The sequence below is a fragment of the Felis catus genome, chromosome A2, assembly GCF_018350175.1.
Source record: "Felis catus isolate Fca126 chromosome A2, F.catus_Fca126_mat1.0, whole genome shotgun sequence".
Lineage (NCBI taxonomy): Eukaryota > Metazoa > Chordata > Mammalia > Carnivora > Felidae > Felis > Felis catus.
The window spans coordinates 57161970-57183176 of NC_058369.1; the positions used below are offsets into that span (position 1 = coordinate 57161970).

General features: G+C 56.9%; 2 protein-coding genes across 5 annotated transcripts in view; one reads left to right on the forward strand and one right to left on the reverse strand.

The window, feature by feature from the left end:
* The window catches only part of HMCES (5-hydroxymethylcytosine binding, ES cell specific), a 39801-nt gene extending 22088 nt beyond the window's left edge, over positions 1–17713 (forward strand). For 2 of the 4 annotated variants that reach the window (XR_006593990.1, XR_006593989.1), the window contains exons 7-8: positions 1860–8874; positions 9502–17713. The gene's annotated coding sequence lies outside the window, so the exon portion shown is untranslated. The remainder of the gene's footprint in view (positions 1–1859; positions 8875–9501) is intronic. The other 2 variants (XR_006593991.1, XR_006593992.1) reach the window with 2 other exon arrangements.
* Positions 6289–7420, reverse strand: LOC111559457 (histone H1.10). The gene has a single exon (XM_023250072.2). The coding sequence runs from the start codon at positions 7418–7420 to the stop codon at positions 6779–6781; it is 642 nt and encodes a 213-aa protein (XP_023105840.1). The 3' UTR covers positions 6289–6778.
* Positions 17714–21207: the final 3494 nt, after the last annotated feature.

Sequence of the window (21207 nt, forward strand, 5' to 3'; positions counted from 1 at the left end):
GGTACTCACAGTTGAACTCCTAGGAGCCCAGAGCAACAGATGCTGGTTGTTGGGACACCAGAACCTACCCCTGGGCTGGAGCCCCTCATGTAGAGAAAGATGAGGATCTCCCTTTGCATCCAGGACTCCAGGGAGGAGAGGCATGCTGCAGACTTCCCAGGCAACACCTGGTGGGCTGCAGAAGCTAGAGGAAGGACTATTTGGAGGAGCTTGGGGCATCGGTGAAAGGGGTTGGACGATTAAGCTGAACAACACGAAAAGTTTTCAAGGGCAGTCAGGCTGGGGCAGGGCCCCAAAGCCACACTCCTGGCCCCTAATGGAGGCAGCCAGAAGACAGGCGCTGGGAGAGGTAAGAGGAGGTGGGGAAGAAAAAGGGCCTCTGGAAGCATGTGTCTGCACGGTGCATTGCACGAGGCTCTGGAATCCTAATGCCAATCCTGTATGGAGAGGGCGTAACCCCTGGTGCAGACTTGCGGTGGGGGCAGGCTGGGTCTCTGGCTTTCACCACTTTATAGCTTCCTTTGGCTTAGTTTCCATCACGGCACCACCATTCATTACTTCTTGTCTTGTGAAGCAGCCAGAAGGGGCCCTCACAGAAGATCAAGTTGGATGATCTCAAAAGGCGGGGAATCGTGGGCCCCCTGAGCTCACATGTGATTTTGTTTGGCCCATCTCGCATCTATTTGTTCTCAATTGTGGTAACATACACGTAACATAAAATTTGCCATCTTAACCATTTCGGTAGCACTACGTGTATTCACGTTGTCGCGCAACCGATCTCTGCAACGTTTGCATCTCGCAAAACTAAACTTTTGTAACCGGTAAACAACTCCCTTTTCTGTCCACCGTCCGGTCCCTGGCAACCACCACTCAATTTCCTGTCTCTGGTTTTGACCATATTTCATGTAAGTGGACTCATACAGAACCTGTCTTTCTTGTGACTGGGTTACTATATTTCGAATAATGTCCTCAAGCTTCATCCACGTCGTAGCCTGTGTCAGAATCTCCTCCCTTGCGAAGGTGGGGTAACACTCCGTTGGATGGATACGCCACATTCTACTTATCCATTCGCCAGGCGGTGGGCGCTTGTGTGAATTCCGCCTCTTGGCTGTGGTGGACAAAATGCTGTGAACGTGGCTGTACACATCTCTTTGAGCTGATACTTTCAATTCTTTCAGGCCTATACCCAGAAGTAAAATTGCTGGATGATATGACGATGGTACATGTAATTTTTTTGAGGGACCTCCATACTGTTGTCCTCAGCAGCTACACCCATCTCACAATCCCACTGACCGTGTCCAAGGGTTCCAATTTCTGCACATTCTCGCCCACGCTTTTTTTTTTTTTTTTTTTTAAGTAGTCGTCTTGATGGTTGGGCGTTTGTGGAGTATTTTTTTTGGTTAAACCCACATTTCACAAGCGGGAGGTTTCACACCCAAAAAGTGCATAGTTTCTACGTAAAAAATTCTCAGCAGGTGCTTCTGATGACTTAGCCCCATGTGGGACCACTGGCAGGTTGAGGCACCCTCCCAAGCCCCCTGGATGGCCCAAGCCGCATCTTCAGACACATTGTCAGGAGGTGCTTCTAACACGGTCTGAAAAAACGGGAAGCAGTCAGCAGAACTGGTCGTCACTTCCTGTCTTCAGGTGGGGTCTGTGTCCTCCACTTGGCCAGACCGCCCTGCCTGGCCTGGTGCCCATGCACATCTGTGTTAGAGACCCCTGGTCTTGTCCCTCCTCACCCGCCTTCCATGCATGCCCAGTTTGTAATGGGGAACTGCGATGGCTTTGTATTGTGTCCAACTGGGCTAGGCCGAACTACATTTCCCACAATTCCCTTCTCTGTGTGTTTCCTGTAGGGTGGGCCGCAAGGTGGATTCTGGCCAGATTTGGAAGGAAGCCATCGTTGTGGTTGCCGATCTGCTGATTTACCTCCTTGGTGTGAGGCAGCACCAATGACGACTTTCCCTGGATTCTCCTTCGGTCTTGCTGACTCAGGGGTGTGCATGGTTAACTCTGACAAAGGGTCTCAGCTTCCACAGGGTACCGTCATCGCCAAGGTCAGAGGCACCAGGAACCAACACAAGTTGGTCTGTCCTGGCGTTCCAGCTTGTGCGGATTCAGCCTGCTCACGAGCTTCCCCTCCTGCCTGGGCACCTCCGGCTCCAGCCTCTGTCACGGTGATCCAGCCTCCTGGAAACTGTTTCATCGGCCCCGCAAGTGTGCAAGCCAGTTCCCTGTAACTGATCCGGTGTATGGGTGTGTCAGTGCCACTAGCCCTCCGGTTCTGCTTCCCCACCGAACTCTGACTGAGCGGGGACCCTGAAGCCCTGCTAACTCCTGCCTCGTGCCTGTCAGTGTACCTGCTGCTTTCACCGTTCCCCAGACTCAGGAGCTTTTGTCACACTGGGGGCCTGTGTCATTGCTGCTCCCGCCTGGACTGTCGATCCCCCAGAGCTGCCGGTTTGTGTGTCCTGTGCATCCTCCTCAAGAACAGGAAGCAGATCCCTGCCTCCTCAGCCAGTGTGTGCTCAATGAGTGACCATAGACTAGGCCATACGAAAGACCCCAGGGCCTCTTTGTTGCCTCAGGACTAATGGAGCTGCTAGTACAGCTAATGGGCCCTCTGGCTGTATCACCCAAAGTGTGATGCCTGGGACAGAGGGATGGCAGCACCCCTCCACCCCCGACCTTGTGCTGAGTGCTCAAGTCCCTCACCCCCATCAGGTTCTGTGCTCAGTACTAAGCCTTGCCCTGGCAGAGGGACGGATTCAGCTAGGTTGTTCAGTCAGTGGAGACCCCATCCTGTGGTCACTAAGGCCTGCACTGCCTGCAAAGGGGCCTTTCCAGTGTCTTCAAGGCTGTCCTGGGCCCAGAGAGAAGCTGCATCTAGGGACCCAGAAGGCAGACCTGAGTACCACCCCCTCCGCCTGAGGAGATCAAAGGGAGGCAGGTCCCAGCCCCACGAGAGGAAGAAGGGAGGGAAATCCTGGAGACCCCGGCCATAGGCAGTGTGTTTGGACCCCCTGGTTAACAGATGGGTGAGTAAAAGAAATCTTTCTTGGTTCCATTTAGAGACAAGGAAACTGAGAAATGGGGAGAACAGTCTTGCCCAGAACAAAAGACATGGTGGACAAGATCCAGAAAGCTGGCCTCAGCCTCCAGGGACCTGGTCCCACCCAACCCCCATCCCTATCAAAGGGTGCAGAGAGGAGACCAGGCTGGGGCCATTGCTAAGCCTGTATTTTGCAGATAAGCAAATACACCTGGTCCCTTGCTTCCTCACTGCACCAGGGTCACTTGCCCCAGGAAGCCCTCCTCCAGAGCCTCCCAGTGTCATGAGCCTCCAAGGTTCACCTGGAATTGAGAGTCTTTGAAGTGAGGTCTAAAAGACACAGTAGGTAAATGCTGGGTCCCGGGCTCCTCAGTCCCATGCAGGAGCTGAGTGTGGTGTCAGGGCAGGAAATACAGCCTTCCCAGTCTCAGCTCCAAACCCACATGACAAGCTTTTAAACACTCCCCTCACTGGGACTGTCACAAGGCTGAGAGGAGACCTGTGCAGCTTGCCTTAGTGCTGGCCACATACAGAGTGTTCACATGGGGCTGCTTACGGCCATCCATTCTTTGGGGTGCAGGTCAGAGATGTGGGCCCCACCCCAAGGTGCAGCTCAGCTTGAAGGGTCTGAGTGAGCACCCCGAGAAGAGAGGAGGGGAAGGGCCTGTGGGTAGACGGTGGGACACTGGGAAAGTCCTTTCAGAAGAACAATTTAAAGGGATGACAAGGTGTCCAGGATGTGAGCATGGGAGGGTAAAGTGGGTCAAAGGTGTGAGAGACCAGATTGCAAGCGACAAAAAAACAATTCAAATGAGCTTACGTAGAAAGCAATGTATCAGTTCACGTGGCAGTCAGATCTAACTAGCTTCAGGCATGGCTGGATCCAGAGGCTCCGTTAATGTCCTCAGATTATCTGTCTCCATCTTGTGGTTCCAACTTTCTCAGTTGGGGTTCTTTTGTCACATGGGCTCTCCCTGTGTACTGACAAAAATGGCTACTGGTAACTCTGGCCTCCTGTCCCTACCTGGGGGAGGGAGCACCTCTTTTTCAGTAGCTCTGGGAAGAGTGCCAGGATTGACACTCATTCAACTCACTGCCTTAAAGAACCTATTTCTGACCCAATGGCTGTGGCAAAGTGAACAGTGGAACGCTCTTCATTGGCCAGGTCCTCAGTCACATGACCCTCATGGAGAAATCCAGAGCCATGTGGCCTGAAAGTAGGGGGGTTTGGGTCATCAGAAAAATATTACAATATCCTTTAATAGAGTGGGAGGCCTGCCCGGTGGAGGGCTGGTCCATGGGCTATATAAGGCAGGCCTTAGGATGGAGAGGACAGCCAGAGGCCCAAGTGTTCATGGAATGGAGACAGGAGACAGGACGGAGGTGGGGCGGAAGCATCAAAGCAGGAGGCCACTGGGGGAGCCAGATGGTATGAGCAACAGAGGGTGGGTTTGGCTGGGAAACACGGAAAGGAGGTGTTGAATAAAAAGGACCTGAAGGGCATTTTGGGGCCCTGGAGCTCCGGTGATGTCTGCAAAGGATAGACTGTTGGGGGTGGGGGGGCTTTGGTTAGGAAGGACTCAGAAGGGATGGAGCTCAGTGTGAATTGTTGCACAGGAAGGTACAGTGTCCCCCTGCTCATGGCCCCTGTAGCAGCCCTTCTGAACTGTCTCAGAACCTGTTACCTGGGAGCTGATCGAAAAGCTAAGTCCCAGGCCCTGGCCTCAGACTGATTCTTGGACAACTGGGGTGAGGCCAGGTGGCATCTGGGCTTGGGTTTCTGGTCTAGGGAATGGATGTGGAATCAGAGATCACATTCAGCTGGTCAGGAGAACCATCCCCCCCAGAATCCTGGGTAGGCCGGGGCCTGTCCTGGCCTCTAGCTGCTGGCAGCCTCTCAGGTGGCCCTGCAGGCAGTATGGGACAGGAGCTGGGCTGGCTCAATGATCCTGTAGCAAGGCACTGGCCGTGCCACCCCCCAGTCAAAGCTGCAAAATGGATGAAGCCATTACTGAAAGGCAAGTGGCCAGGGCATGGGCTGGCAGGGTGAGTGAATGGTCAGCCCTGGCCCACCATAGTCCCACATAGGTCCCAACCCAGGCCTCCTTCCTCCCTCCTGGACACCCCCAGTTCCCCAGAATCAGAACAGTCACAGCCAGGCTAGTAGATGGAGGGGCACCTTGTCCTCAAACCTTCTGCCTAGAGAGCAATGATGTGCCAAGGGACGTGTCTGGGACTTGTCCCTGAGGCAGGAGGTAGCAGGGAGGAGCCCCCACCGACTTTAAGACACTGAAAGAGCAAGTGGAGTGGCCACTCACCCTGTATGGAAGGATCTGCAGGGTGACAGATGGCTGAAGTGTTTGCTCTGTGACCCCCCACTCTGTGTGCAGGGGGAGGGTAGTGGCTGCCAAGCCCTGCTCCGGGATACCAGCAGGCCAGGGGCGCTTCTCCAGTGATGCTCCCTCCCCTCTCCTAGTCTCTAACACTAACACAGAGATCATCTCCATCTTTCACCTAACCCCAGCCCAGGCTTACCCAGTTTGGTACATGTACACACGCACTGTTCTAGAACATTCCCTAGCTTCCAGAGCCCTCCTTTGGCAGGGTTGTCCTCATAGGAACATCTGTCAAAGGCTCAAACGGCCTTAAGAACTATTCCATATGCTGGACACCAGAGTGTCCCAGGGCTCAGGGTCACACTTTCCAACTTGTCCAGGAATCCTTCGGGGTCCCGCGTGTGCACTCCAGATGAACCAACGAGCTGAGGATCCGTGCCTTGCTCAGGCCACACCTCGGGTTGTGCTCAGTGTGCCAGAGCCCGAGGCCTCCACATTTCCAATATCCCTCTCACATCAACACAAAGTCTCAGTGAATTCGGAATAACTAACCTCTGCCAAGGCTCAGCCTGGTGGGACCTCGTACGTGCTGGGGGGCCCTGACCAGTAAGCCCAAAAAGCCATGGCTGTCCCCTCCCCCTCTCCCCACCCCCTGTCGGGGACCGGACCAGCCTATCTCCAGCATGTTTCCACCTCCGCACACTAGAGATCAGTCCCTTGAGGCTCCTTCCGGCATCAGCCAGGCGCCCCCTCCCCGCAGTTTCCACCCCTCACGGAGAACTCCAGGCCTACCTAGCTAACATCCGGGGTACCCAAGACCCTTGGGACCCACCATCCAACCCAAGTTGCTCGCCGACCGCACCCATCCCTACTCCACTCGGAAGAAAACGAGAGCGGTTCAAAGGTTTAAACAATTTATTGTGCCCCAAAAAGGCCAACGGGAGGAAAGGAAGGCCGCGCGGCCCCGCGCCCCGAGCGATTGTTTGTCGCGCACCCAAAGGCGGAGGGTGGGGAGTGGGGAAGGGCGGCGCGGCGGCGGCGTCTCAGCGCACCAGGGCCCGGCCAACCCGCGGCCCCCGCCCTGGCAGGCAGGCGCGGCCTCGGCCATTGGCGCCTAGGGGCCGGTTACCATGGAGACAGCCGTTGCCAAGGGCGAGAGCCAATAGGGGCGTCGCCTGGCCGTTTCAAAAATCTAAAGCAAAAACAACAACAAAAAACCGCTACGGCGGCGGGGGAGGGGGGGCAGGAAAAGGGATGGAGGGAGCCCCGGGCCCTCCGTGCGGCTCAGAGCAGGGGCGGCGGTGGCCTGGCCGGCAACCGTACAAAAACCTACATACACTTGGGGTAGAAAAACCGAACACCGGAAAGACCCCGCAGGCCGGCGAGCTCACTTGCGGCCCTTGGGCACCTTGGGGACGCTGGGCTTGGCCGCCTTCTTCACCTTCTTGCCCCCGGCGGCCGCCGCCTTCTTAGCCTTGCTGCCTTTGTCCTTCTTGGAGGCGGCGCCCTTCTTGTGCGAGCGCTTCTCGGGCTTCTGGCCCTTGGCCGGCTTCTTGTCCGCGCGCCGGGGGCCGGCCGCGCCCGGGGCCGCCTTCTTGGCCTTGTGCGCGGCGGGCGCCGGGGCGGTGGCGGCCGCTGTGGCTCCGCGCCGCTCGCCGCCGCCCTCCAGCTTCTTGCGGTTGAGCTTGAAGGAGCCGTTGGCGCCGGTGCCCTTCACCTGCAGGAGCGTGTCGTTCTGCACCAGCGCCTTGATGGAGTACTTGAGGTAGGTGCGCCCGTTCTGCTGGTCGAACCACGCCACCTTCTTGGCCTCCGTGTAGATCTTGGCCAGCGACGAGCCGTTGCGCTCGCCCAACCTGCGGATGGTCTCCACCACCAGCTGGCTGTACTTGCCCGGCTGGTTCTTCTTCTTGTTGTTCTTCTTCTTCTTGGACGGGGACAGCGCTGCCGAGCCGCCAGCCTTGGCCGCCTTCTTGGCCGCCCCCTCGGCGGTCGTCAGCGGCAGGGCCTCCTCGAGCTCCACAGACATGGTGGCGAGCGGGTTGGTGGCGGGCGGGGCGCGGAAGCCCGGGGGCCGCGCCGGGAAGAGGAAGGCGAGGGGCCGAGGGGGCGCCGGGGGACTGGGGGCGCGCGGCGGCTCCAGGCGGGAGCGGCCGCGGCCGGGCCTGGGGCCGGGCGGCAGGGCTGGGGTGGGGGCCGGGCCGGCCGGATCGGGGGTCCTGGGCCGGGGCCGGGGCCGGAGCCGGAGCCGGAGCGGAGGGGCCGGGGCGGAGGGGGCCGGAGCCGGGACCCTGCAGGAGCGAGGAAATCGGCCGAGGGAGCGCCGCTGCTGCCGCTACCACCGTTGCCGCCGGAGCTCGCTGGGCGTGCGCGCTGCGCTCTGATGAGGAGGGCGCTCCGCTCCGCCTTTATAGCTCCGTGGCGGACCACGTTGAGAACAACAACAGCCTGGTCTGGAGCCAGCGCCAACTTGTGCTTCTTGGAGCCCCTTCCTCGGCCTCTGGCTTCCCGGGCAGCGCCTCCCGGGCGCCACCGAGCCCACCGCCGAGCGCCCCGGACAGGGCCCGAGCCTGCGGCGCAGCGGAGAAGCGGCCTGCGCCCGGGAAGGGCTCGACAAAGGGGAACGGAGGGGTGCACCCTAGGCTGCGGGAGCGCGAGTGGAGGGGGGCACCCGGTTTGGAGGCGAATAGCGCGGGCCCCGGGGGAGGCCGCGCGGCGCGGAGCTTTGCGGCCGGCAGCCAAGAGTGCGCCGCGGCCACCTAAGCCCCGAGCGCGTCCAGGGGGCCCCAGGCCTGCCCGCAGGACGAGCTTTAATTTGTCCGAACTAACACAGGGCACGCCCTCACGTGGTCGGCTGGGGCAATGTGAAGTGTGCTAGGACATCTTCGAGGGGGGTCTCCACCCGAGTCCGAGGGGACGCCGGCTGGAGGCGCCCTCCAGCTGTGCGCCCGGGGTCTTGTTAGGCCTAAGGGGCCCGGGCACCGCCCGGGAGGACGTGGGGGACGACCGCAGGTGTCTCTCTGAGGACATTTCTTAGCCCCCCACCCCCACTGGCGCTGATGCTCCAAGTGCCCCATTTTGTGGTGCGCGAGTAGCCGCCACGGTTTCCCCCCCCCCCCCCCCAAAGCCAAATGTCGGCTCCACGGTGGAGCAGGTTGAGCGAAATGTCGGGGTGCGACCCCCGGAGGAGTTCTCGGACAGGATGGGGGAGGGGAGTTGCTCCGGCCACACCCCTCCCATTCTCGTCGCGAGAGTGCGATTGAGAGCGGGTCTTGGAGACCGCTCGCCCGGCTCCTTCCTCCTGGTACAGGCGAAGTCCTCCGCAGAGGCTCCTGCAAGTCTGGCGGCCCTGAGCTGGGCGGGGTCCAGTGTCGCGGGTGCGGAGGAGGCGCCGGACGGTCTTTCTTGAAGCCAAAGAAGCCTCTGCTTGGGGAAGCTGAGACCATGGGAAGACACCCAGAGAGGAGAGCTGATCCCTTTGGGGTAAGTGATTTTAGGCCTGAGCATGGAGGGGTGGGTGGGTGGGACGGGACGTAGAAAATTGGGGTTTCAGGGTGGAGAGAGCTGGAGGCCCTCAAGTCCGGAAAAGCAGGGTGGGGGTGTTCTGGGCCTTCTGCCCCAAGAGTCCCCTCTTGTTGGCGCACACCCCCAAGCACAGACCCCGTTTGCCCTCTGACAAGCTAGTGAATAAGGTCCAGGAGAGGAAGAAATTGAAGCTAGGAAAAGGTGAGACGGAGAGTGGTTTTGAGGGGGGGGGGGCGGGGGGTGTCAGTCGCTGGGAGCCAGGAAGGGCTTCACTCCCAGGGCAGTGAGTACGGCCCATAGGGGAGGGGAGATAATCACAGGTCCCCGCAAAGAAGGCCAAGCCCCTCTTCCAGGAATGAGGAGCCCCCTGAGTGGACTGTCTGTCAAGGGCCAGGAAAACCTTGGGGCCTGAGACCTCAGCCAAAGTGAGAAAAGACCCCCCGGAATTTCCTGACTGAGAGGGGCTTCTGAAAGTGCCACAGAGCTGAGCCCTGGGGGCGGCCCTGGGGAGCAGAAAGGTCTTGCTGGGGTGGTCTTGCAAAGGTCTTGCAGAAACTGCACGTGACTTGAGCACAAAAACCACAGGTTCCGGAAATGCAAAGTGTGTGCCGGCTGGGCTGCTTGGAGGATGCAGTGCAGTGACCGAGAAGCAGGAAGAAGGAGCTGCTGCGGCCCCCTGAGGAGTGTCTGTCCAGGAACAGGAGCCATCCAAGAATGAGCAGAGGGCACCCCGGGGGAGGTGGGCATGGCGGCCCTACCCGGTGGCCCAGGGTTAGGGTTAGAACAGGGACACCGGAAAGAGAGCCGGCCCAAGGAAATCAGGTGGAGGGGGGTCGCCAGGTGCCTGGCCTAGAGAGGCTCGAGCTTGGGGCTCTGCAAGAGCAGAGGGTGACGCCCCTGGTGGAACCCCGACATGGGCCGCAGGGACATCCTCAGACTGAAATTTGCCCAGCCATTCCGGGAGAGAAGGTCGCTGGAAATGTGAATCTGGAGCAGGCTGGGTCAGGGGTGTCTTCCCTAGGGTCATCGCACAGGGAAAAAGGAGGATGTGGAAATGGTAGAAAAGGGAGGGGTGCTCCACTGGAGACAGAGGAAGAACGGTCAGAGAGGGAGGAGGAAACCAGGTGTGGCAGGTATCACGGAAGCTAAGGAAGAGAGAGTTTCAAGAAACAAGGGCTGGTCGGTCACCGTGCAGCCCCTTCAGAAAGTGGATCAGTCTATCAGAATGGACGGGTGAGCTTCCGGCCCTTGAGACCCCCTGGCTGGAATCTGCCTGGTTTGCCCCGTGGTTTTTAAAACACCAGGGTTAAAAAAATCAGGTGATTTCGGGTAAAAATGTGTCCAGACTTCAGCTTTCCCTTCAAAAAATCTGAGGACTCACCCTGGGTGGGGGCAGAAAGAACAGGGCCTGAGTTAACAGTTTTTCTGCTAGATGGGCTAGACCCCCAACACCTGGTCAGTTTAGGGAGTGTGGCCAGTGTGGGGCAGAGGGAAGGTTCTCCAGCCCTGGGGGAGGTCTGGCCAGGGTTGGAGGGGAGAAGGAACCAGTGGAGGGAGTGAATACGTACAGGCAGGGCAGTGTGGCCCAGGCGGTGGGGAGGGTGCAGAAGACACGGCTCAGAGTCCATACCGGCCCTAGTGGGCTCCTTGGCCTGCTGGTGGAGCAGGTGTTTGTGTGGGGGAGGGGAGCACTGCCTGTGGACCTGTAGACCAGGGCTCTGGGAGACTAATAATTTTAGGGCTTTGGGAACTGCCAGACACGCAAGTGGTTTCATCCCACTGGCCTCGGTATACAGATGAGGAAACTGAGGCCTGGGGCTCACTGGATGTCCAGTTAGCCAGGATTCTAGGCCTGGGGTGCTGCCAGCCTTCAGGGATGCTTCTCAAACCCCATACCTCCCTAACAGCTCCCCACCCCCATCACCCCTCTATGGAAACGTAGGTGGGGAAGGCCTCAAGCAAACCAATGAAACATGACAAAATTTGGAAAAAGAAACATATGGAAGTGGCCAGGGCCTCTCTCTCTCTCTCTCTCTCTCTCTCTCTCTCTCTCTCTCTAGTTGAGCTCATCCAATCCTGGAGCTCCAAACACCATCCATACCCTGCTGACCCCCTTTTCTGTCGGCCCTCATTTCTGTCTCTCTCCTGACCAAAGGACTCTGGCATCCAGCCGCCTGCCGCTGTCTCCACTGGGATGTCTGGACACATCTCTTCTGCGTCCTGGCTAAAACAGAACTCGGTTTTTTTCTCTTGCAAACCTGCTCCTCTCCCCAAGGTTCCCAGGCAGTCCTAGCCCCAAAGCATAGACTCGCCCTGTTTTTTTTTTTCCCTCCACCCTCTCATTCACCCCATAGTTTCCTGTCACAGCTACTACCCCCAAACAGGTTCCTCCCCAAGCCCACCCCCACGCTCTCCAGTCCTCTCCATTCAGCAGCAGGCAGAGCAGCTGATGTGAAGTCTGATCCCCTGCTTCCCACCTCTGTTGAGAAGGCCTCCAGTGGCTTTTCATCAGACTTAAGAGGAGTCTGCACTCAGCCACACTGGCCTTTTTTTTTTTTTTTTTTTAATGTTTATTTTTTTGAGAGAGACAGTGTGAGCCAGGGAGGGGCAGAGAGAGAGAGAGAGGGAGACACAGAATCTGAAGCAGGCTCCAGTCTCTGAGCCATCAGCCCAGAGCCTGACGCGGGGCTTGAACTCACGAACTGGGAGATCATGACCCAAGCTGAAGTCGGATGCTTAACCCACTGAGCCACCCAGGCGCCCCTACACTGGCCTTTGTGTTCCTCACACAGACCCAGGGGACTCCCACCTCAGGGCCTTTGCACTTGCTGTGCTGCTGACTGCCTTTATTTCGATTGCAATCCATGAATACCTACCTCTTCAGGGCAGCCTCCGCGCCAGCCTGGCTGAAGTACCTGTATCACATCATCCTGCTTTATCATCCTCTGATCATGTGCTTACCATCATCATCTGACCCTATTCTTATTTGCTTGTGTAAAACTGTAAGAACAGAGTGGGGCCTGCCTTGCTCCCTGCCATATCCCAGCCCTGGCCACACCCTGCCTGCTGGGTACCCCTGTTCATTGCTGTCTGTACTGCAGCCAACGGGGACACGGACCGGAGCCTTGAGCTCCTGGTTTGACCTGGACCCTGGGCACTCCCCCAGACCTCTTGTGCCCCCCACCGCCCCCCACCCCCCACTGCTCTGCCTTGGTTCCCCAGTTTGTGAAAAAGGGTTGGATGTGTGCAGTTTGAATGACCCTCCAGCTTTGGCAGTCTGAGTCTGGACAGCCGAACCGAGATGTCCTCAAGAGAAGGGAGGACCCGGAAGAATACAGCCTGCCTGGAGGATGGGACATAAAACAGAGATCTGGGTGTCAGCAGAGGAGTCTGCTGGGCCTGATGGCAAGTCTGGGTCTAGGATGCAAAACCCCGGGCTCTGGGCAGGTTCCCTCCTGTGCTTCTGTCAGCCTCAGTGTCATCTGTGAAAGGGGTACACACACTAGAGCTCGGATGGAGGCACCTTCCCCTGGGAGGGTTTCAGAAGACCTGCATGGGAGTCACCAGCCTCAGGGATGGGGTTCAGAGACCCTGCCCTCTGAGGGCCCTTCACCCGGAAAGGCCTCATTGGCTTGAGCCGGCTGCAGAGAGTTAACAGTTGAAGGCCAAAGAATCAGTCTCCCCAAAAAGGGTTTTTAACTGAGAGGTTGGCTCCAGCCTAGGCCTGGGCTGGGAGGGAGGGTGGCTGGGCCCAGTTTGGGATTTTAAATGTAAATAGAGAGGCATTAAGTACTTTTCAGCATTTAAGTGGAGACAAAGGGAAATTCACCAGGCGAGACGGTGGGGAAGGTTGCCTTTAAGATGCAAATGTGTATTGTGAAACCCTGAATGGGGACGTTGTTGGGGCCCTGGCCCCTAGCCCCTTGTGGCCGGGCAGTGGGCTCCGAGGGGTCCGTGGGTCAGACGAACCCGGGCAGAGTGGCCAGAGATCAAAGGAGTGGACAAGTCGCTGCTGAGGCTGAAAGGGTGCGAGACGTGGGGACCGAGAGAGCTTGGAGTTCCCGGAGGCCCCGCTTGCAGGGAGCCTGCTGGCCCCCCAGGCCCGAGTGGGGCGTAAAGGAAGAGCCGGGTGGAATGGGATAGGCCAGGGGGCAGGCTCTGAAGTGCGGGTGGCCCATGCTTAGGGCACCGGCAAAGCGTGAGCCCCGCGAAGGGTTCTAATACAGTACGCATTGTTTTAAGAATGGAGGTAAGTAGTTCTCGTGGAAGAAACCAGACCTTTGTGGAACTTCACACAGCTTTGTGCCGTTTTCATTCGGAATGGCATTAAGGGAGAAGGGATGGCAGGACCGCGTGCACACGTCTGCATTTGGCCTTTAGGGGAGCCTTCACCCCAGGCACCTGCGGACCATGGGTGTCGAGTAAGAATCCCCAACCACTAGAGATAAGGCCGCGAGGGTGAAAGAATTGAGGGTGATGGGAGATTTGAACCTTGTCTCCAGGAGCCAGCCGCCCCCTCCGTCCGTCCTCCAAAAGCCGGAAGGCTGCGGGACCCAGCAGCGGGCACAGGAGGAAAGGGGGGTGGGGGCCCAGCCTGCCCCTCGCTGCCAGCAATCTCGCTGCCCTTCCCCAGGCCGCCTTGCCCCTCCCCCCAGTTCTTTAAAAGCTCGTTAATTTTTTCTCAATAAAGTTGTTCGTGGTATAAAACCCAACGGTGTAGAAGGAAGGATGCGGAGGGAAAACCGAGTCCCCGCCCCTCTCTTGGCAGGCGCCCGCGGCTGAACGGGGGCCCTCGTGTCGCCGCTCCCTGTCGCACACGCAGTTGTGCTTCCCACTCTGTTGAACAGGACGTTTCCACTGACACATCCAGGTGTAACTTGGCCTTCGGAACAGGGCCCGGGTGTTTTCCACCAGCCCTGTGGGTGGACGTGCGGTGCAAGCCGGGACTAGCCTTCCTTGCTATCCTGGAAAGATCTAGAGGATTCGTCCTGTAAATGGGGTTCCTCTGTCCAAGAGATTTGCTAACTCTTGGTGGCCTGAGACCAGGTTGCCCTCAAGAGCATGTCCCCCCACCATTTCCTACTGCCGTGCTGTGTCCCCACCTGGGGCCTTTTTCCACGCACGAGTGCCACCCCACAGGGAGAGCGCTGGGCCCTCGGGATTCGTTTTTCTTCCTTTTCAGGTTTTGTAACCCCCAGCTGGTGTGCACGTGCCCTCCCTTGGGCCCCGACCTCAGGTGCTGCCATCACTCCTCAGGGCCTCTGTCCCCCCACCTCGCCACCCCCACTGCCCTCTCTTCTGGGCTGTGGCGGAGACTGGCTGTGGTCTGCCTCCTGCCTGCTTTTCTAAGTTCATGTCCCATTCTTCATTCCTGTCAGTGGCCTCAGCCGCCCACCTGGCTGCTCTGGGCTCACCCTACACTTGACTGCACCTCCCCCTGCCCCCAAGCAGCATCCCCAGCCCGGGGATCCTGAGGGTTGGAACTGCGGTCTCTGTCCAGCCCTCCCGCCCATGTGTGCGTCACAGGGCCTGCATGTGGGCTGCTCAGAGAGCCTGGACCAGGGGTGAGGATTTGAAGGAGGGAGTGAGCAGTGGAAACTAGAAAATGGCTTCTCCAGGCTCCGCCCTTGAGTAACTGTCCCCTCCCAGGCTCACCCTTGGGTGGGGACCAAGGAGAGCAGCTGAGAGGAACTGGGTTGTTAACGTTAGGGAGGAAAGGCCCAGTGAGGAGAGGGTAGCTCCCAGCCCAAAGCCTTCTGGGGATTCCCTTTCCTTGGGGGGGGCAGGGGGCTTCTGGGTACATTCCCGGTCTCCCCCCGCCCCGCTTCTTCCCCCCACCCAAGGGTCAGTTTACAGGCTCCGAGAGGGAGCTCTGGCCTGGCTCAGGCTCCGGGACCCGCGGCCTCGCCTCTGCCCCTGCAGGGCTTGGTTTCCTTAGATGGGAGTGTGGAGTTGGGGGGGAGGGAGCTGGGGGGACATCTCTTCCCCAGAACTTCGGTTTGAGGCCCAGGGAGCTAGGACAGGATCGAGAAACAATTCTGGAGGGTGATCCAGAAGACGAGGACAAAAGCCGACAGGCAGAAACCACCTGCCCATGTCTCCCTGGGCCACCAGCACCAGTGGCCTGCTTTGGCCACCCCTACAGCGCAATCCCTGTTGGCTGAGGTGCAGGCAAGGGAATCTTGGCTTTATCTCCCTTTGTCACAAACAACCTCAGTTAGTGGACACTTTCTTCCTGGGGAAGAACTGAAAGCCCTAAAGAGGTGGGGTGGGGGGGAGGGGGGGGAAGAGGAGGCTGCAGCCCTGTGCTCAGCAGCTGGGAGCCTGGGCACCACGCTTTCCCCGAATATCGACTGTTTCCAGGGGGTGGCAGGTGCATGTCCCTCCACTGTCCAGATGAGGAAACTGAGGCTTCAGAAAGGTTGGGCAATGCCCCAATGACATCCGGCCAGAAAAAGATGGCAAGGTATTTGCTGTTTACCCCATTGCAAGTAGCCTCCCCTCCCCTCCCCCCAGACACTTGATGCACTTTGTTTTATAGCACTTATCACTTTCTGAGATTATCCTGTCTCCTGCCTGTTCCCACTAGAGCAGGAGCCCTGTCTAACTCACTGCTGCATAGGGCCTGGCACATAGTAGGCCCTCAGTAAATATTTGTTGAATGAATGAGATGGGATTCAAACCTGGTCTGGCTTCCTGTCCCAGCACTGACCTTACATAGGTCACAACTCGAAGTATCTGCACTGAGCCCACTGGGCTGCCTGGCAGAGCAGGCAGGGACCCCACAGAGTTGTGACACCTTTGAAAACCCTAGTGGAAAGCCTACTGCGACCTTTGCAAGGCTCACAGAATTCCAAGGCTCACAGAATTTTATTTCATCGTTGCTTGTCCCATTTGGGGACCTTGAACTTTTCTACTAGTCAAGAACGTGTTAACTGCCCCTTTCTTCCTGTGATGAGGCGCGGCCTCACACCAGACCGCTCCCTAATTGCCATTATCTGAGGGGGGCCTGAAGGGTGGGGACATTACGGCTGCACCAGGTAGCTGGTGGCACAGGCGTCCCGCTTGGACGGCCACCATACGTACACCTGGCCCTGCCATGGCCCCCCTCCTCGGCCAAATTCAATCCAGTCCTTCCTCCACTTACGAGGCAGCCAGAGGAACTTTTAAAAGGCAAACCAGAGCTTGTGGCTGTCCTGCTGGGACCCTCCGGCGCCCCACCCCCCCACCCCGACTCCGCCAGGCCCCGCTGACCTCTTCGACTTTATCCGCCGGTGCTCCCTCCCTCCCTGCGGGCTCCTTCTCCTGGCGGGCACACCCCTGCAGACATGCCGGCAGTGGCGCCAGGCGTCCTGCTAGCCTGCCCCCCCCCCGCCCCCGACTGCCACCCCCATCCGCACTGGCTCCCTCCATCCTGTCATCCTGATTCCTTTTCTCATGAGGTTTCTCCAGCTGCGTGAGCTTTTACTTGCTTCCTATCTGTCCGCCTGCCTCCAAGACCTTGGCTGTCTTGTGTAGCATCGAATGATGAGAATCTAGAAACGAATCTAACTCTTGGCCGTAAGTCAGGTTCAGAAATATATTTAAAGATGGGGGAAAAAAATACCCAACCAAACTAACGTGTAATCTGGAGCCTGACATCAGTAGCTCTCAAAAAATATGCTCCCTTCCTTTTCTCCCCCCCTCCTCAGGTAATCTTTCTTGAAAGAGGTGGGCTTTGAATAATGCTTTTGAGACCATCAAGGGATTGAATGGGAGGGTTCTTAGCCCACATCTTGTCCCATCTGCCCTGTCCCGCCCCCCCCCCCCCCCCCCCCCCATTTTACATGACGGAGCTGAGGTCCAGAGAAGAGGCAGGACTCACTTTGGGCATGCGGATTCTACTCCAAATCTAATTACCAGTCCAGTGCCCTTGCCCCATCTGTCCAGTTGGCTGGGCGTGGGGACGGGAGAGCAGGGCCACAGGATGAGGGCGGGCATCAGGCTGTGCGCCACCCTTGCCTGGGTGTGAAAGACAACCATAAAGGCTGTTCATCTCGGCCCCAGGCCCCAGAACCATGCCTCACTGGAAACAGCTGAAGGGGGTGTTTGACCTCGAGAAGAATACGAAGAGGGACTGAGCTCTCTCTGACGCTAAACTGTATTCTGGACCTGCCTGCCTTGCACCCCCTGCCCCAAGACATTGAGAAAGCCTCAAAGTGGGTCTCCCTGTTGCCAGATCTTCACAGAGGCCAAGTTTTTCCCAAAGCCCCCGTGGGATCTTGCCCACCCCTGCCGAAACACGTGGACAGCTTCCCATCACACTCGGAGTAAAATCCAAACGTCTCCCCACAGCCCGGAAGGCCAGATGTGGTCCTGTCCCCTGCTGGTCTCCTGTTTCTACCCTGGCTCCCCTTCATTGCTGGCTTTTCTGTCCATGCCTTGGACACCCAAGCCGCAGGCCACCGCAGTGCCTTGTGCTGTTTCCCCTCTTCAATTTGAAGACTTTCACGGAAATTGCCCCTTTTTGTGACTCAAGTTAATGTCACCTTCTCCGGGAAACCCTCCTTAAACACCCCATCTGAAGTAGGGTTACCCACTCCCCCCCCCATCCTCCACACTTTGCCACGTTTTTCGTCATAGCACGTCTCACTATTGGGGAGTTTGTGCGTTTCTAATCCTCATTTCTCTGCCCCACCCTAAAGTCAGCTTATCTGCCTTGTGTATCACGGAATCCTCTGTACGTGGCACACAATAGATGCTCAATAAATATTTGTTTGAATAAATGAAGAAAAAAAAAGGGCCCCTCCGGGGTACAGAGATTTGTCCTGGTCTTTTCTGTCCCAAGTATTACACCAGGTGTCTGGGGGGGCGGGGGCGGGGGTGATCTTTCCCGGAACCCCCCATCTCAGGTCAGGATTGCCACGAGGTGGCCGTTCACCCCAGCCGGAGGCAGAACGGGCCCACCTGGGGCAACTTTGTGTCCAGGGAACGGGAGGGTTTCAACGCCAGGGTTGAAAAAGAACCGGGAGGATGTGGCGTAGTTCGGGTAAGCGACGGCCGAGGTCAGGGTCAACGGGGAGACCTTTGGGGGACAAAAGATAAAGGGTTCCGGCGACACACCGGCAAGGTGTTGGTGCTGGCCCCCGAGCGGACGTGCCCTTCTCTACTCTAGGGGGGTTAGCAGTGGTGGGTGCCTAGCTATTGCCTCAGTCGGTGCCTCTCCAGAGCGGGGGTGCAATAGTCCCCCCTCCGCCCCTCCGTTTCACGGGGGCCCGAGGCCCTCGACGGCCTTTGCCGAAGAGGCGGCGAGGGACCCTGCGCTTCTGTCTCGCCGCCGCCTGCAGGCGCCCTTCCCTCCCTCGCCCCACCCGTCCCACCGCCCCCAGAGGTCCGAGCCGCCGGGCCAGGCCCGTCCCCGGAGCGGGAGCGGGCTGGAATGGCAGCGGCGAGACGGCCCCGGGCCACTGGGTTCGGCTCAGCCGTTAGGCGTTGGGCGCGCGCCCCGCCCCCGACGTCCCAGCCGTCGCGGGCCAGCCCCGCCCCTCGTCTCCACGGAGACCCGCACGCTGCACCGCGCCCGCCTCTGAAAGGCAGTCCTGCGGCGGCGCGTGCCTGCGCTGCGCGCCTTCTCTGGGCACCGCGAGCCGTGTCTCCCAGACGCTTATTGACATGCAGACTCCCAGACTCCTTCCCTGAAGAGTCAGTCAATAGGTTCAGGGAGGGGCGTGGGAATCTCCTTTAGCAAGGCGATTCTTATGATCGATGATCGGCAGGCTTGGGAAGGGAATTGACCCCAAAGCCTACAGAGGTTAGACCCTTGGGTATATGCACCCTTGGGTATATGCTAGAATACAGTGACTCCCAGCTCCCTTCCTAGTTTTGCATGGGGTCTTGAGCCAAAAGCTTCGGCTGACTTAGCCCCCATCCTGGCTACACACTCATATCACCTGGTAAGCTTTAAAAAATACAGTGCTTTCTTTCATACCAATTGAATTGAAAGCACTGACGGTAGGGCCCCGACATGAGGATATATTTTATTTTGAAAATGTTTGTTTACTTATTTTGAGAGAGACAGAGAGAGAGAGAGAGAGAGAGAGAGAGGGAGAGAGAAAGCTCACGCAGTAGGGAAGGGGCAGAGAGGGAGAGCGAACTGTGAGATCATCACCTGAGCTGGTATCAAGTCAGATGCTTGGGGGCACCGGGGAGGCTCAGTCGGTTGGCATCCAACTTCAGCTCAGGCAGTGATCTTGCGGTTCGTGAGTTCGAGCCCTGCACTGGGTTCTGTGCTGACAGCTCAGAGCCTGAAGCCTGCTTCAGATTCTGTCTCCATCTCTCTCTGCTCCTCCCCAGCTCACGCTCTCTCAAAAATAAACATTAAAAAGAGAAAAAAAAAATGAGATGCTTAAACACCTGAGCCACCCAGGAGCCCCATGAAATATCTTAAAGTTCTAGCCCTCCACACAAGTGTAGGGGGGAGAATGACCGTCTTGGAACATGTGAAATACTGCCTTGGCAGCTCAAACTCTGTGGCCCAGCCTAAGGAGATGAGCTCCAGGGGCTCCTAATGGTCAAAGGGACAAACTTCTGGGCACCCCAGTTTCTGGAATGGCAGCACTCCCAACAGTGGAGAGCAATCTGAAGCTGGGATAACAGAGAAATCTGGGGGGCGGGGGACACCACACTTCCCCGGACCATTTCACCGGTCAGGGAGAGCAGGGGGAAGGGTGCCCCAAAGGCATTCTCTTTTCACTCCTGCTTATACCCCCTTCCACCAGCAAAGGTGGCAGGTGGTCCACAGGCTCTCAAAGCATTATGGCCAAAGAAATCATCCCTCCTTAACTCCTCCCCCACACTGCATGGAGCTCACACTCTATCTATACAAGGGAGCTGGGGTTTCTGTGAGGCTAAGCCCTATTTTCAGGGTCATAGACTTTAGGTACTAATTGCCTTGGACTTTTTTACATCAATAGTTTCCTTTTAAAAATAAAATGTACATAACATAAAACTGATCATTTTAACCTTTTTTAGCATAGAGTTCAGTGGCATTGAGTGTATTCACAATGTTGTGCAACCATAGTTACTATTTCCATCAGCCCAAACAGAAAGTGTATCAACCGAATATTAACTCTCCCTTGCCCCGCCCCCACTTCTATCCTACATTCAGGGTCTTGGATTTTTCGTATTCTAGGCACTTCATCTAAGTGGAATCATACATTACTTAACCTTCTATGTCAGACTTATTTTACTTTGCATAGCACCTTCAAGGTGCATCCATGTGATAGCATGACTCAGAATTTATGGCTGAATAGTATTCCGTGTGTGTGTGAACATGTACTGCATTTTGTTTACCTATTAATCTGCTGATGGGCACTTGGGTTACCACCACCCTTTGGCTATTTTTTTTTTTTTAATGTTTATTTATGTTTGAGAGACAGAGCGTGAGTGGGTATGGGGCAGAGAGAGAGACACATAATCTGAAGCGGGCTCCAGGCTCCGAGCTGTCAGCACAGAGCCCGACGCGGGGCTCGAACTCACGTACTGTGAGATCATGACCTGAGTGAAGTTGGACGCTTAACCAACTGAGCCACCCAGGCGCCCCAAACCCTTTGGCTATTGTGAATAATGCTTCTGTGAACACAATGTAGGAGTATCTCTCTGAGTCCCAGCTTTCATTATTTGGGGTGTGTACCTAGGAGTGGAATTGCTGGGTCATATGGTAATTCCACATTTAACTTTTTGAGGAATGACTAAACTATTTCCCACAGTGGCTGCACCATTTTACATTCCCTCTAGCAATGCACAAGGGCCCCAATGTCTGCACGTTATTCTCAACACTTGTTTTCCACTTTGTATAATAGCCACACTAATGAATGTGAAATGGTTTGGATTTGCATTCCCAAGTGACTAATGACACTGAGCATCTTTTCCATGTGCTTATTGGCCATCTGTATATCTTCTTAGGAAGAATGTCTTTTCAAGTCCTTTGATTTTTTTGTTACTGAGTTGTAGGAGTTCTTTATATACTCTGAAACTAAAAAAAATTTTTAATGTTTATTTTTGAGAGACAGAGAGAGAGAGAGACAGTGAGAGCAGGGAAGGGCAGAAAGGAAGACACAGAATCAAGTGCAGACTCCAGGCTCTGAGCTGACAACACAGAGCCCATGAGGGGTTCGAACTGTGAGATCATGATCTTAGCTGAAGTCGGTTGCTTAACCAACCGAGCCACCCAGGCGCCCCTGCCAACAGTAGTTTTGTATTCAGTTTTGAATCAGGAAGTTAAGCGTGAGAATTTCAACTTTGTTCTTTTTC